This window comes from Mirounga leonina, unplaced genomic scaffold, assembly GCF_011800145.1.
Source record: "Mirounga leonina isolate KUSES-001 unplaced genomic scaffold, KU_Mleo_1.0 Mir_171, whole genome shotgun sequence".
NCBI lineage: Eukaryota > Metazoa > Chordata > Mammalia > Carnivora > Phocidae > Mirounga > Mirounga leonina.
In genome coordinates this window covers 13623053-13638591 of record NW_023270436.1, presented here as the reverse complement: position 1 = coordinate 13638591, position 15539 = coordinate 13623053, and the positions used below count along the sequence as shown (strand labels likewise).

Here is a 15539-nt window from a genome sequence, read left to right as displayed (position 1 = left end):
CCCGGGAGTTCGCTAAAAGGGAAATGAGGGAGTGAGTGTCACTTAGTTAATAGTGGCAAATGGGGGCTCCTTCCTTGCACTAAGCATGGTGAGGATGCGGGCAGGGAAGGGTGTTCGGGGTAGAGCTGGACCCTGGACTTGAACAGGGGGGTTAGAGCAAGATGGCGGGGTTCTCTGCTGCCTCCCACCTGCCCCCACTGCACCCACAACCCACAGATCACCTGCTCCAAGTCAGTCACATGCGACCCACGTCCATAGCTGCCCTCTGTGTTCGTCCCACACGTGTATATGCCTCGTCTGGGCCACAACATCCCCAGCTGGGCCCCCTGTGGCCCCTTGGCACCCCACCCATACCCCATTTCTCCAAGCCTGGGGGAGCCAGCGGGAGTTGAGAAAATAACCAGAATATGAGGTTTTTCCAACTGGAGTGTAAGCTTAAAAGCTTGGGCTCAAGAGTGGGGCAGACCTGAGCTCAAAGCCTCTCTTTGCCGTCATTTCTACGTGACTTTGGACAACTAACTAAACCCCTTCCCAGGCTTCTCATCTATTGAAGGGTAACCATGAGGATCAAAAGCAAGTATATATATATATATACGTGTGTGTGTATATATATATACACACACACACACACACACACATACATTAAGAGCATACTTGTTCAATAAGTGTCTTCTATGTTTAATCTTTTGGCATTTTTCTTCATTCAACAAATACTCATTGAGCACCTGCTGTGTGCTTATGATAACCCTGGGGTTTGTGTGGACCCATGTCTTCGGTATTTAATACACCACATTGGCTTTATAATGGTTTGTAATGTGGCCAAATCTGTCCTTTGGGGCCTGGAACTAGTCGATAGTTACAAAAATGGTCAGAAAGGGCAATTGACACCCTTGGTGGCATTCCCCTTCCAGTGGGTCTGTTGTGGGGACTCTGGGAGATCTGTGCTGGCTGAGCTCCTGACATGTGAATGGAAAATGTTTGTAAGACACAGAGAGCCAAAGGCCACGTGACAAGTTGAAATGGTGGCTTCTCAAGATGGGAGAGATAAGAGATGAGATTGTGCTTCTTGCCATTTGACTTCTAGGCTATCAGTGGTTTCCCCAGGGAGACCGTTGGTCTCGGGGTTCTTCGATCATGGGAGATGAAACCGGGCAATTTGCAGCTAACGGGGAAGTTACCCCCTCCCCTCGAGGAGGAAGGATTTCATTTCGAGGTTGGCTTCCAAACTCCAGGGTCTTGTGGCTAGAGTTCTCAGTTTGGCTGCATTTCCCACCTTGCTTTGGAAGGTGGCATTGGGCACTCCACATCAATCTCTCTTTTGTAACTTCACCCCCTCCCTTGTTCCTTCTCTCCAGCACAGGTCTGACGGGCTGGCGATGCCCAGAGAATAGTGTACAGGAGCTTGCGTCATCTCGAGACACATCTAGACACATCCACCAGACACTTCTCCACCCCAGTCGGCCTGACCTGTTGCTTAGGGACACGTCCCACTGCTTCTCCTGACGTCTGCCTGATCGACCATCACTTCCTAGAGAGAACAAGGAGGAAGGCAGACGCATGAAATCATGCCACCAATGGCCGGATGGCAGTGAGTGGGTGACGCCGAGTTGACGTCAAAGACGGAGAAGACGAACCCAAGAACAGCTCGCTCTTGAGACTCCCCGAGGCCCCAGCCCCCAGCTCTTCCTCTCAGCTCGGCGTGAAGCCTGGCTCCTCCTGGTGAAATCAGCTTGGCCTGACATATTTTAAGTCTTCGGACCCCTGGACACTAGACACCATGGAGAATCAGGTGTTCAATGTTCAGCAGATCCAACCCAACGTCATTTCTGTCCGCCTCTTCAAGCGCAAGGTTGGGGGCCTGGGCTTCCTGGTGAAGGAGCGGGTGAGCAAGCCACCCGTGATCATCTCCGACCTGATCCGAGGGGGTGCCGCGGAGCAGAGCGGCCTCATCCAGGCCGGCGACATCATCCTCGCCGTCAACGGCCAGCCCTTGGTGGATCTGAGCTATGACAGTGCCCTGGAGGTGCTCAGGGGCATTGCCTCTGAGACCCACGTGGTCCTCATTCTGAGGGGCCCTGAGGGCTTCACCACTCACCTGGAGACCACCTTCACTGGGGATGGGACCCCCAAGACCATCCGGGTGACACGGCCCCTGGGTCCCCCCACCGCAGCTGTCGATCTGTCTCACCAGTCATCGGCCAGCAAAGAGCACACACTGCCAGTGGACGGGACCCTGGGGCCTGGCAATGGGCCCCAGCATGCCCAAGACAGTGGGCAGGGAGCCAGCGCACTCTCGAATACCAACAGCCTGGCTCGCAGACCCCCTGGCCAGGACCCTACCAAGAAAAGCACCGGGGTGGCTCTCCAGGACAGCCAGAACAGTGAATTGCTCAAAGAGATAGAGCCTGTGCTGAGCCTTCTCACCAGTGGGAGCAAAGGGATCAATGGAGGGGGACCTTCCAAGGCAGAGACAAAGGATGCAGAAGTCCAGGTAGACAGGTAAGCTCTACAGATGCATGCGTGCATGCGTGCATATATGTGCTGAATGCAGACATGTTCTGCAGCTCGACATCAGACCCAGGAGACATCCTGAGCTGTTCCAGACACACACAATCACGTCCACTCGACCACTCTTGCCTCTTTCCCTTAAACCTGCAATTGTAAGAACGGAATGGGCGTAACTTGTAGCCTGTATCTCTAGCCATGAGAACCAGAGCTAAGAGTCATGGTAGCTGATGTCGTGTCTTCCAGCAACCCCTCAAGGTGGGTACTTTTGGGATCTACAATTCATGGGGCAGAAGACTGAGGCTAAGAGGGAAGGGGGCTCTCCCAAGTCATCCAGTGAGCGAGAGGTGCGTGTCCATGGTAGCCTTGGCATAGGGTGAATGCCAAGGTCCCGGGAAGAGATCGGGGATGAGCTGAGGCCTGAGTAACCCTCAGCCTAAACCAGCTGTCTCCTTGTGACAGCCACTTGGGAGCAAGGGAGGTTCTAAAGGAAGGGACTGGAATCAAAGTAGAGAACTGGCCCCAGCTCCCCCAAAACAGTGGTCTTGCTCATATTATATAGGAGCTAAAGCTAGAACATGAAGACCTGGGTCCCAGCCCCTCTGCATTTGCCAGATTGGCATTTTCTGATTCTGGAGAGGAAAAGAGCAGGCGATACAGTGGGTGATTCTAACTCCTTCTTTGGGGAGGAATTGGCAGCTGGGCTAGGGGGTCAGAGAGTAGTGGGTCCAGAGATATGAGAAGGAGGGAAGTTTCTCTCTGCCCCCTTCTGCTCTCATCTTAGATTAGCACTAACCCTACAGCTCTTACTTCTTATCCACCCCCCACTACAGAGGAGGCTCAGGTGTGGGGCCACCCCGAAACCCAGGTCAAGATTTCCCAACCCCCTCCCCAAAGACCCCTGAGTGTCTAGAGAGCCTTTAGAGGTCCCCATGATATCCCTCAGGGATCTGGATTAAAGCACCTCTCCACGCCCCTGCACTGATGCATTTAACAAATGTTCATTGAAGACCTACTGTGGCCAGGCACTGCTCTGGGCACCAGGGATGAAGCAATGAATGGAACAGACAAACCCTCTGACCTTGTGAGTGAATGAAATAGACAAGCCCCTTGACCTTGGGGAGCTTATGGTGTAGTGGGGAAGACGAAGAATAAATGAGATAAAGATGTTAAAATATGTGGGCCATCAGTGATATGTGCTAAGGAGATAAATGGAACAGGGAAAGGGTCAGGAGGTACTGGGGAGGGTGAATTTTAGAGAGAGAGGCTGGACAGGTCTCAAGGAAGGTGACATTGGAAGACCCTGAGGAAGGGGAAGAAGGGCACCTCAAAGCTTTATGGAGGAGGGACATTCCAGGCAGAGGGAATGGCAGGTGCCAAGGTCCTGAGGTAGGAGGGTGCCTGATGTGGTGGAGGAACTATATGGGTCCCAGTCTTCCTTCCTGATGAGTCAGCCCCCAAACTGCCCTTTGTGGGGGGGGGACCTCAGTCTGTGGCACCCCACCTCAGCCCACCATTGCTTCCTGGAGCTTTTCTAACTTTTCACACCTGGGCAAAAACCAAGCCAATTCCAGCAAGACCCCAAGAGGGAAGATGAGGCTGTGTCAGAAGCCCCCAGAGGTCCCCTGCTCCCCTTTGAGCTCCTGTCCCCCAACCTGCTCCCTTCTGTCTTCTGCGCATTCCTGGGGGCAGCTTGGAGTGTTCCCCGTACTTTTGGTCCCATCTCTGCAGGAGACAGAGAGTTTTGGCCCCATTACCCAGGACATGGTGTGACCCTCTTGGTGGGGCAAGTGGCTGGGAGCCCCTATCGTCCTGACCTTCCTTTCTGGAGCTGGAGGCCGGGATGGGTCCTCGGGGCTGTCCTGGCTTGCAGAGATTTGGGGCCCAGTTCACCCACGACTAGCATGGAGACCCCCACTCCAGGCACGAACCCAGTCCTCAGGGGAGCTGCCACCTCCCAGGACTCCCTAAGCAGCACACACTATAGAGATGACATAGTCTTGATGTAGCTTCTGGGAAGCCAGCAGCCTCCAAGTCTCATTCAGTGGCTTTAAATCCTAAAGCAGTTGTCGAGTCCAGATTCAATCATTGGTCTGGTTTTCCGGGAGACACCAGAAGTGCCTTCCTTCAAAGATTCCTGGGCATAACCCCTTCCTCAACAGCCCTTCTCCCAGGAATTGCAGCAGGACCCTGAGTAAGAGTGGCATTCCCTCCTGGGGGCTGGATCTAGTGTTCCGTACACTTGGTTCTGATTCTCAGCTGGGTGCGGGGCGGGCGTGGGGTCAGGAGCATAGGAATTCCATGGGGCTTTATTTCAGCCCTACCCCAGACCCAGGAGCCTGAATCTCCCTGTGTGATATGGACAAGTCCCTAGCAGGTCCCTCCCCCTCCCAGAAGCCAGGATGACCCTCTCCCAGCTGACAGGGTAGGACACACAAGCCCAGTGCAGGACACTAGGCTGGGGGGAGGTCATGAAATATGAAGGACTTGAACAGGAGCCCTCTTATCCGCCAGGCCTGAGGGGCCTCTCCAAACACCCAACTCAGAAAAGCAGCCTTCCTTTCCCCAAGGAGGAGGGGAGGGCACGCTGGTCTGACATGGGGTCTCCTCCGGCAGACCTATTCTCCCAAATTGGGAGGGTGCACCTGAGCTCTCGACCTGCCCTTATCCATGACAGCCTTCCCTCCAGTGACCAAAAGGAGCAGAAAACACTGCTTTGGAGGAGGTGCCGTTTGGGAGAAAGTGACTCAGGGCAAGTCCAGGGCTCCATGAACCCTGCTGAGGGAAACGGTTCTAAGGATGAGTATTCTCTAATACTAGTGCGTGTTCCCCTGGCTCAATCGCTCACACCTGTGCTGGACCCAGAACCCGCCCCTACCCTCCGCCACTTTAACAAATATTCTTAAATGCCCCCTTTACTAACCAGGAGCTAATTCGTGGATCATATAACCTACTCACGCTTTACATTTGTTAATAAATATAATGCCCTGACTATAAAATAAAGGAGACCAAGCATAAAAATAATTTACAGTAGGGGCGCCTGGGTGATATAGTCCCTTGGGGAGCTTATGGTGTAGGGTGAATTTTAGAGAGAGAGACTGGACAGGTCTCAAGGAAGGTGACATTGGAAGACCCTGAGGAAGGGGAAGAAGGGCACCTCGAAGCTTTATGGAGGAGGGACATTCCAGGCAGAGGGAATGGCAGGTGCCAAGGTCCTGAGGTAGGAGGGTGCCTGATGCGTCCGACTCTTGGTTTCGGCTCAGGTCATGATCTCAGGGTCGTGGGATCGAGCCCCGCATCAGGCTCCATGATCAGCGGGGAGTCTGCTTTGGTTTCTCTCTCCCTCTCCCTCTGCCCCAACCCCCTATGTGCGCTCTCTCTCTCAAATAAATAAATAAATCTTTAAAAGAAAAAAAGTAACTTACAGTATCAGAAGCTATGATGTAATATATCAGGGCTCGGATATCTGCCCCTACAGGTAGAATTAGCCCGCACGCAAGTGTCAAATGCAGATTTGGGGTGAGCGGGTGTCACAAGCATGTTGTTTAGGCAACTCAGACACCACCAGCAGCATCGCCTTACTGATGCGATGATGTGATTTTCCACAGTGGTGACCGGACTCCCAGTAAAACGATGTCCCGTCTTTACTTGCAAGTTGCAAGCACGGAAAATTCAGTATATTTTAAAGCCACGTTTATATGTAAAACCAAGTTGGGATCTTGGCTCAGGAATCTCAGCTTGGGTTGGATCTCGGTGGATGTCCAAAAGTTGCGTGGCAACCAGGCCCCTTCTTCCTAGTGTGGGTTTGTCCCGGGCATGACAGGATGTCGTTTTGGGGGTGGGGGTCAGAGCTGGCTTCTGGATGGCCAGGTGACGGTGAGGCCGGCCGCCCACCAGACTTGGAGCCCCACATCCTGGTCACAGGCAGCGGTCTGTGGCTTTTGGGGGTCCAAGCAGAGGCTGGGGCCATCCCTGGTTCTCAGCAGTGCCCTTGACTTTCCTGTTCTCTTGGCCTCATTTCCTTCCTTCCCTCTTTCCTCTTCTCCTGCTTCATCTAGTTCCTTTCCCTCGCAGGGCATCCTGGGTCCTGTCGTTCGGGGATGCTGGCCCTTCGCTGGGGGGAGACACGATGGTTAGTCTAGACGCAGCCTCACCCTGGATCCCAGGGGGAAGGTGGGCCTGGCGGGTGGTGGCAGCGTGTGGGGTGTGTAAGGAAGGGAAATCTGGGGGCTTCTGGGACCTTCTGCCCTTGGGAGCGGTCACTTTAAAATGCTGCGTGTCAGAGGATATCCAGGTTGTTCAGCTTGCTGCCCTGAAGGAGGGTTCTAAAGAGGCCAAGGTCCCTGGTCCAGCATCCATCTGGACCAGCCGGTCAGCCTCGCCCTGCACTGTGATCACTTCCCCTCCACCTGCAGGGTGCTCGGGTACTTACAGAGTACCTTCCCAACAGCCATGTCTTCAGAGCTGGGGTGAATTCCGCTCCCTAAGCGGGCTGTGTGGTTTGGGCCCCCTTATCGACAAGAAAACTGAAACTCCGAGAGGTGGAGCAGTTTGCCCAGAGTCACACAACACAGGCCATAGGGTGCTGTCTTGCTTCTACCTAGAAGTCTCTCTGTGGGCATCTACAGTTAAAGAGAAACCAGGCCAGAGAATGTGGTTGGAGGCACAGAAGTCAATTTCCACCCTAGAGAATGAGCTTAATTGGGGAGAGGAGCTCTTCCGTGACAAGCCTGTGTTTTATGATCATGTTGCGGGTCAGCATGTACTGAGCACTCCATGTGGGCCCGGCCCCATGCGAAGGTCTTGACATCGATGAATTCATTTGCTCCTCATAGCACCCCGTTTTCCTAATAAGCAAACCAAGGCTCAGAGAGGTGCAGTCACTTGTTCCAGGTCACACAGCTTGCAAGAGACAAAGCCAGGACTTGACCTCGAGCCCAAGCTCTTGGGCTCGAGACAGCACTGTTGGCCACCCCGTACTTGACCACTAGCCATCAAGTTGCTGAGGACATTGGAGTATTTTCTCGGTCTGGAAGGGAGAGAGCTATGAGACCTAGCACCCCTGGAGAACTGGTCTTAGACCGGCCAATGAGAGCATTGACTCCAGGACGGTCTGCAGTGGAGGAGCCCCTCTCTGGCTGCACTTGACTCATGGCTTTGAATCACTCTGTTGGCATTGACTCCAACAACCGCCTTCACGCTGAATGTCAGTGTGAGTTTTCATTCTCACCCTGACCGTTTGAACACGAGGGGCTTCCCCAGTCCATCCTTTCCTCGGGAAGGGAGAGAAGTCCTATTTATAGAGTTGTTACTCTTGCTTTGCCCTCTCCCATCTGTGTCCCCACCATTTTGTCAGGTGGGCTCCCAGCCCCTCATTCTGGGGAAGAGCTATGGAATAAGCCCACCCAGCCACCCGCTCACCCCAGACGGCCTGTAACCAGGGGGCTTCTCACCATCTTTCATTCAGCAAATATCTATTGAGCCTCTATTCTTCCCTGGATACTGTCCTCAGAACTGGACATCCACTGAGGAGCCTCTGCCATTATGGAGTCATAGGCAAGAAATGAATAATAAACAGGTAGACTCAGGCAATCGTTTTAAGTAGTGACACATGCATGAAAGAAATGAAATAGTGATTTGAAGAAACATGGCTTGGGGTTAGGTAAAAAAAAAAAAAAAAACTAGATCGGAGAGTCGGAGAAGGCCTCCCTAAAGAGGCAACATTTATACTGAGGCCAGAAGGTGCGAACCATGTGAAATCTAGGGAAGGGCATTCCTGGCAGAAGGCACAGCAGGAACAAAGGCCCTGAGGCAGGAACAAGGTTGGGATGTTCAAGGAATGGAAAGAAGGTCTGTGGGACGTGAGCGTAGTGAGTAGGAATAAAGAGCTAGGCAGTGACATCACACACGTGGGCCGGGCCACTAATCCCCCATCCCCCACACCATCCCTGCCCCCGCCACCAAATACTCACTGTCTCAGTCTCCCCTGCTCCTTGCTGCAGTAACAAAGACCACAAATGTGGTGGCCTAAAACAACACATATTTATTCTCTTACAGTTCCGGAGGTCTTAGGTCTGGAGGCTCTAGAGGTGAATCTGTTGCCTTACCTTTTGCAGCTGCTAGAGCTGCATTCCTTGCCTTTCTTGGCTGGTGGCCCCTTCCTGCCCCTTCAAAGCCAGCATGCAGCATCTTGCTTCCGGGCTCACAAGGCCTTCCTCTCTTATGGCAGATCTCCCTCTGCTTCCTTCTTAGAAGGACCCATGTGATGGCATTTAGGGCCCACCCAGTTAATCAAAGATAATCTCCCCATTTTCAAGATCCTTAACTTCATCACCCCTGCAAAGACCCTCTTTCCATGTAAGATAACATACATGGGTTCCATGGGTCAAGGCTTGATGTCTCTGGGGGCAGTTTTCATCCCACCACACACATCCAACAAGTCCCAGGGAGCAATACTATGGCCAGCTCCTGGACTGGCCATTATTATGCGGTCTCACTGGACTGGGTTCAGTGACCTTACTTCTAGTCCCTCCTTTGCCACTCACCAGCTACATATTTTAGGGAAGCCCCTAGACCTCTCTGGGCCTCAGCTTCCCCATCTGTAGAAATAGTATGTGAACCAGATAAGCCCTAAGATTCCTTCCAGAACTACCATTCAGGTTCCTCTCTAAGGTCAATAGTGAGCATGCTCATCACAGGCCAGGCAACTGACCAGTACCCCAAAAGTATACTGCTCCATTGGACCTCTCCAGAACATCATTCCAGGGGGAGGAGCTCAAACATCCTTTAGGTCACGGGTCACAAACTGGGGATTGAGGATCACACCCAGATCTCCTACGAGTTTTATTAGGAGGCCTACAGAGCTTTCTGAAAAATGATTTTGTGGCAAAATAGAGAAATAGAGAAATCAAGAGGTTTCACAATAAAACTGATTTCCAGCCTCTCAAAAATGAAGAGAATATCAGAAGAGCTATTAGCACCAAGTCTACTCGTGGGGAGACAGCCAGCCTAGGGAGCTGGGCGGGGCCTAGCATGGGCTCTCCACTTCCCCAGCATCCAAAATCAGCCAATCCGCTCAGCTTCAAGGAAGATGCTGTAAACACTGGAGTTTGAGGGTCCTGCCCAGTTTTTGTGATGTGAACAATTACAGTCCTGATTGTTGCTGAGCCCAGAGGCCCTCACCTCACTTCTCGGCTAGAGCATTGCGGTAAAATTGCAGCTCTCGAGAGCCTGCTTTTCTCTTTGGTCATCTTCCCCTACTCGAGCACGATGAGATCCAGAACAGAGCAGAGACCCCCAGACTCATTTTTCCACGCCCCTCAAGTCTTCCTGCTTTACCTTAGCTCCCAACATCCGAGACCAGGTGGAGGGCAGACGGGGATGAGAAGGGAGGGTCAGGGCGTAGTGTGGTATCTGAGGAGAGACGCAGCAGGCTTCCTGCCAGGATCAAGCTGCTCCTCAGTGGCTCCTTGCCTGGTTGGGGCGGAGCAGGTGGCCCCTACCTCCCAACTATACCCTACACACAGGCCTGGGCCACCTGCTCCCCATCCTGCGTACTCGCGGTTGGTTGGTGGCCAGCACTGGGCTGACCAGCAACTGTGCAAACTTCCTGTGGAGTTGGCCCAGGACCCCCACACCCCCTGCCTGAGGGTCCAAGGCCTGGCCCCCAGGAAGCCTCAGTTGGAAGGAGCTGGCAAAGGTTTTCAGAAGGTCTAGAGATGCCGAACTGACTGTTAGCTTGGGTATGATTGTCCCACTAGCGAAATGGAAGAAAAGGGGCTTTAGTTTAGTCCTTGCCAGAAAGCACAGAAAATGCTCGCCAAGTGGAAGGTAGAGCTCCATGCCTGGTCTTAGGAGGGGAAAGAAGAGAAGGAGCTGGGGGGACACTGACATTTCTAACCAGGAAGGAACCTTGCTGTTCACTGCTGGAGTCAGGCCCAGAGCCCTCCCAGGAAGACGAGTCTTCAAGGAAGTCCATGGACCACGTAGGGTGCTTTTGACAATGCAAATTCCAGGGTTCCCACCTAGACCCACTACTTCAGACTCTCTAGGGGGCAAGTTCAGGGGGATTTTAACAGGCCCCTCAGTTGATTTTGATGCCCCCTGAAGTGTGAGAACTGCCAAATGTGACCACACAATGGCTCTGGGGATCCTGGTCTACCTAGAATGCAAGCCCACTGGAGGGTGGCCTATCCAGGGGGCTGAGGATGCCTGAGAAGAGGTAGAAGCCACATAGTGAAGGCAGGTTCTTCAATCCCATCTGAGAACAAGGGGCAACTAGTGAATAAATCCTCGTAGACATAGAGATGGGCATAGAGCAAGGATGGGAGGGACTGTGGAGGAAGCATGAGATCGGGGTCTCAGCCACACCTAAGCCAGAGCTTCTCACTAAGGAGGAGTACATTTTGTTTCCTCCCCAAAGGGACATTGGACAATGTCTGGAGACATTTTGAATTGTCACAACTGGCAGGGACTGTGGAGGGGAGAAGCATGTTATTGGCATCTAATGGGTAGAGAGCAGGGATGCTGCTAAACATCCTACAGTGTCCAGGACAGCCCCCCGCAACAAAGAATGATCCAGCTCCCAAAATATCAATAGTTCCAGGTTGAGAAACCCTGATCTAAACTGAAACCACTCCAGGCAGCTGGGCAGGACCAACATTCATGAGTACTGACAAAGGAGAGTCACCCTCCAGGCTTCTAAGAAGTCAAGACAGACCCTATCCACCTCCATCTATGGGCTCCCAGTATATTTATTTAAATGAAGAAATGCTATATGAAAGTGACCAGGTTCTCATTCAACAGATAAATACATTCAACACCTCTACTTCATTTGGAGGGAAAGATCAATATCGAAATTTCAGGGTCTTCATCAATATGAGGTTCAACCAAATGGCTGCTCCACCACCCCCTTAAGCCCTGTTCTCAGTGACTCTCAGCTAGGGAACAAGAAGAAGGAAATATCTGACTTTCAGGCTTTCTTCACTACTCATTGGTGGTGTGACCTTTGACAAATTACCTAATCTCTCTGAGCTTCAGTTACCTTAGTTGTCAATGAAGACACACATGTTTAATTAGTTCTATGTGTTAGGCATTTATACACATGACCTCGTTTAACCCCCAGGAGAGGAGGGGTGTGAAGTGGGTGTTGAAGGTTGAGTAGGAGTTGGTTCCCAGCAGAGGGAAGATGAAAGGGCATGCCAGGGAGGTCAAGTATAAAGGTAGGTGAGGACAACAGGGTGCTCCTCGGGAGGAGGGAAGAGTGAAGATCAGGACTGAGAATGATGGGAAGTGGTAGTCTGGAAGGGAAGCAGAGAATTCCCAAAGTCCTGTGCGCTGTGAACATGACATGACATCTCAGAAAGGGTCTGAGTATCCCTGCCTGTGCCCTCCAGCCCCCAGAGAACGTGCTTTTTCTCGGCTAAGAGCTATGTACGCCTTCATTTCCCAGCCTTCGGAGACATTAAGGCTTTGAGGGGCACTGTCCAATGCTATAACCACCAGCCACATTTGGTTACTTAAACTTAATTAAAATTAGACAGAATTTCGGATTCGGTTTCTCATTGACCATGGGCACATTTCAAGTACTCAGTTGCCACATGGAACCAGTGGCTATAAAATTGGTCAACATAGATATAGGATGTTCTCATCATCACACAAAGTTCTATTAGACCATGCTGGCTTAGAGCAATCTTGGCTGTTTTATACAGAACCAGCATTTTTCCTTTTTCTGTTTCTGTCTTGTCTGATCAGCCCATAAACACATTAGTAGTAAGAGGAACAGCAGATGCCACGCAGCTAAGGGCTATAAACTTTACCTCATTTAACCATTGCTGCAACCCCATGAACTAGATATTACTAACCCTGCTTCAGAGATGAATAAATGGAGATTCAGAAAGCATAAGTATTCAAGATATCCAAGGTTGGCACAGCTTATAACCAGCAGAGCCAAGAGTTGAACCCAATGCCACCCAACCCATAGCCCACACTCTTAACCAGCAAGCTACCCTGCCCATAGGAACCCATCAAGCAGCTAGATCCCAGGGTGAGCAAATTCGCGGCAATAAGGCAGATATTTCTCTCAGAGCTGGTTATCACTGTCAGACTGGGAGCTGGGAATCTACTGAAATCTACTTCTGATTTTGCTCCTGGGTGAACAGAAGCAAAATAGCTCAACCTGGATGTTCCCCCTGGTCCCCTATTAAATATATTCTTTCCCAGCTCATCACACAGGACTCTTAAATAAGTTTGTGTTGACAAAACACTTCAGATGCATTATTTAAACAGAGGTGTTAAAACCTCTTAAAAAAGGAGGGGGGAGGGGGAGGATAAAAGCAGCTCTCCCTGAAGATTCACAACAGACATGCCATGTGAGCCATTTCGGAGTTGCCTAGGTAATTGTTCCCTGTAATTTTTGCAAACTGGCCTCATTCAGCAAGAGATGTTGGATTACTTGCTCTTTAGCCTCTGGCTTAGAGTAACTACTTTTTCCTGTCTCTGTTTAAAAAAGGAAGGATCTGGGCCAAGCATCAATCAGACCTAGTTTCAAATCCCAGCCCTTCTCTGTGCTTACTGTGGGACCCTGGGAAACTTACATAACCCCTCCGGGCTCAGTTTTTGCATCTGTAAAATAGGGCTTTTAATGTCTTTTGAGAGTAAATGAAGTCACTTCTGTGTCAGCACCTGGTATGTTACAGACGCTCGAAAAATATTAACCCCTCACCTCTGTTGAATCCCCATTTATAGTCGTGATATCACAGGATCAGGCGTTTCAGAGCTGAGAGGGAACTGAGTGGCATTTAGGGCAGACATCTCAACAGACAATCCCTCTGTTTATCATCACGTAGGTAAACCATTGGCTTGTGAAATGTCTAATCAAGAACCACTCCCTTGTGTTTTGGTGACATTTTCAAGAGGGTAAAACAGAATGACAGAATGTTCCCTCTGACAATTGCAGAACTCTCCACGCAGAAGAGTGGAGGTGGCTCTGACGCAGGCCACCAGTGCTTTATGACACAGCAGGGAGGGAGGTCTAGCTGGCCCTGAGGGAGCAGCCAGAGGGGCCACTCAGGGCCATGCCCTCAGAGCTGGAGCCCTGACTTCCAATTGATCCCAAATGATTATCAGCACCAGACTAGGGGTCGGGGAAAATGATGGGACCAGGATTATAAATCCCAAAAGCTGGGAATGTTAGAACAGAGGACTAGGTAAGGGTCAACCTCGACACCTGGGACTGAAACCAGGAGGGACCCCAGAGCAAGCCACGGTGCCCAAAGCTGGGGAACAGACAAATGCTATAGTCAGAGTAAAAGTGGATGGGAGGGTTAAAAAGAGGCCCGTTGTCATGAAGCAGGAGGGCAGAGCTCAGAGGGAGGAAAGACAAGTGAGGCGGGACTGGTCAGAAGGTCTGGATTTTGATGCAAAGTCAGTTCCATCACAGCCATGACTTCTCTCCATCTTAGAGGATGACCAGGCAGTGGAACCTAGCTGAGATTGTCTCCTCCTGAATCTGAGTTCAAGAGCAGAGAGCCAGGAAAGCTTTGCAGTTAAGAAAGCAGCATTTAGAGTCAGGAACAAGTCTGGGTTTGAATCCCAACTCCACTGTCCGTAGCTGTGTGACTTAGGCTAGTGATTTAACCTCTCTGAGCCTCAGTCTCCTTGTCTGATGATGATTATGAGGATTATGATTATAATAATGAAGATGCTAATGACGGCGACAGTGGAGGAGGATGGTGATGCTGGTAGTGATGGTGCTGATGATGAATAGGATAATGTAAGGAAACTGATGATGGTAATGATGAGAGTGATTATGGCCATGGTGATGGTGATAGTGATGGTTATGCTGATGAGGAGAAGCTGGATGGTGATGATCACAAGAATGATGGTGGTGGCAGTGGTGATAGCAATGGAAATTTGGGTGGTGATGGTGATGGTGGTGGTGGTGGTGGTGGCAGTGGTGATGATGGTGATCTTGGTGATGGTGGTGATGATGATGGTGATGGTGATGATAGTGATGTTGGTGGTGATGGTGATGATGGTGGTGATGATAGTGGTGTTGGTGGTGATGCTGGTGATGGTGATGATGGTGGTGGTGGTGGTGATGGTGGGGATGGTGGTGATGATAGTGATGTTGGTGGTGATGCTGGTGATGGTGATGATGGTGGTGATGGTGATGACGGTGATGCTGGTGGTGATGCTGGTGATGGTGATGATGGTGATGTTGGTGGTGATGCTGGTGATGGTGATGATGGTGGGGGTGGTGGTGATGATAGTGGTGTTGGTGGTGATGCTGGTGATGGTGATGATGGTGATGATGGTGGGGATGGTGGTGGTGGTGGTGATGGTGGTGATGGCAATGGTGATGGTGGTGATGATGATGGTGGGGGTGGTGGTGATGATAGTGATGTTGGTGGTGATGCTGGTAATGGTGATGGTGATGGTGGTGATGCTGGTGGTGGTGGTGGTGATGATGCTGATGAATGATGATAATGAGAGCCTCCACTTCAGAATGGCTGTGAAGAGTGGGCTGAAAAACTGTGACCCTGAGCATCTTAGTGTCTGTCTTGCTCACACCATCTATAAAATGTGGCTAATATTCATCCCTGCCTCATAGAGTTGTCACAAGGATTAAATTAAAACACTTGTAAAGTGCTTGACATATAATAAGTGCTTAATAAACACTAGCTATCATTTTTAATAGTCTTATTATTTTTGTTGCTCTGTTTCCCTCATTTTCAGAATCATTTCTGTTTCTCTTGGTATAGGTATCATTAGTCTCATTATCAGTGCTTATTCAGAATTAGGATGACTTATCACCCTGGCCCCTGGGACTTGTTTTCTCCCCTATCTGTCCTGCCTCCTACATCTTAAGTCGTCCAGTGGGTCTGCCGGGAGATGAGCCTTCTGTGTCCCTGGATCTTTGAAATGGGGAAGTGGGGAGGGAGGACCAAAGCCATGTCATGGCCATCTGGAAGTGATGTCCACAAAGGTGGGTGCATGCCCACCATCAGCACCGATGTCAGTGATGATGGGGC

General features: G+C 51.0%; 1 protein-coding gene across 1 annotated transcript in view; it reads left to right on the top strand.

Annotated features, from left to right (window-relative positions):
- Positions 1-1456: 1456 nt before the first annotated feature.
- Positions 1457-15539, top strand: part of NOS1 (nitric oxide synthase 1) — an 83197-nt gene continuing 69114 nt past the window's right edge. Inside the window, exon 1 of the mRNA XM_035017092.1 lies at positions 1457-2499. Coding sequence (XP_034872983.1) covers positions 1778-2499 — 722 coding nt within the window. The 5' untranslated portion in view covers positions 1457-1777. The remainder of the gene's footprint in view (positions 2500-15539) is intronic.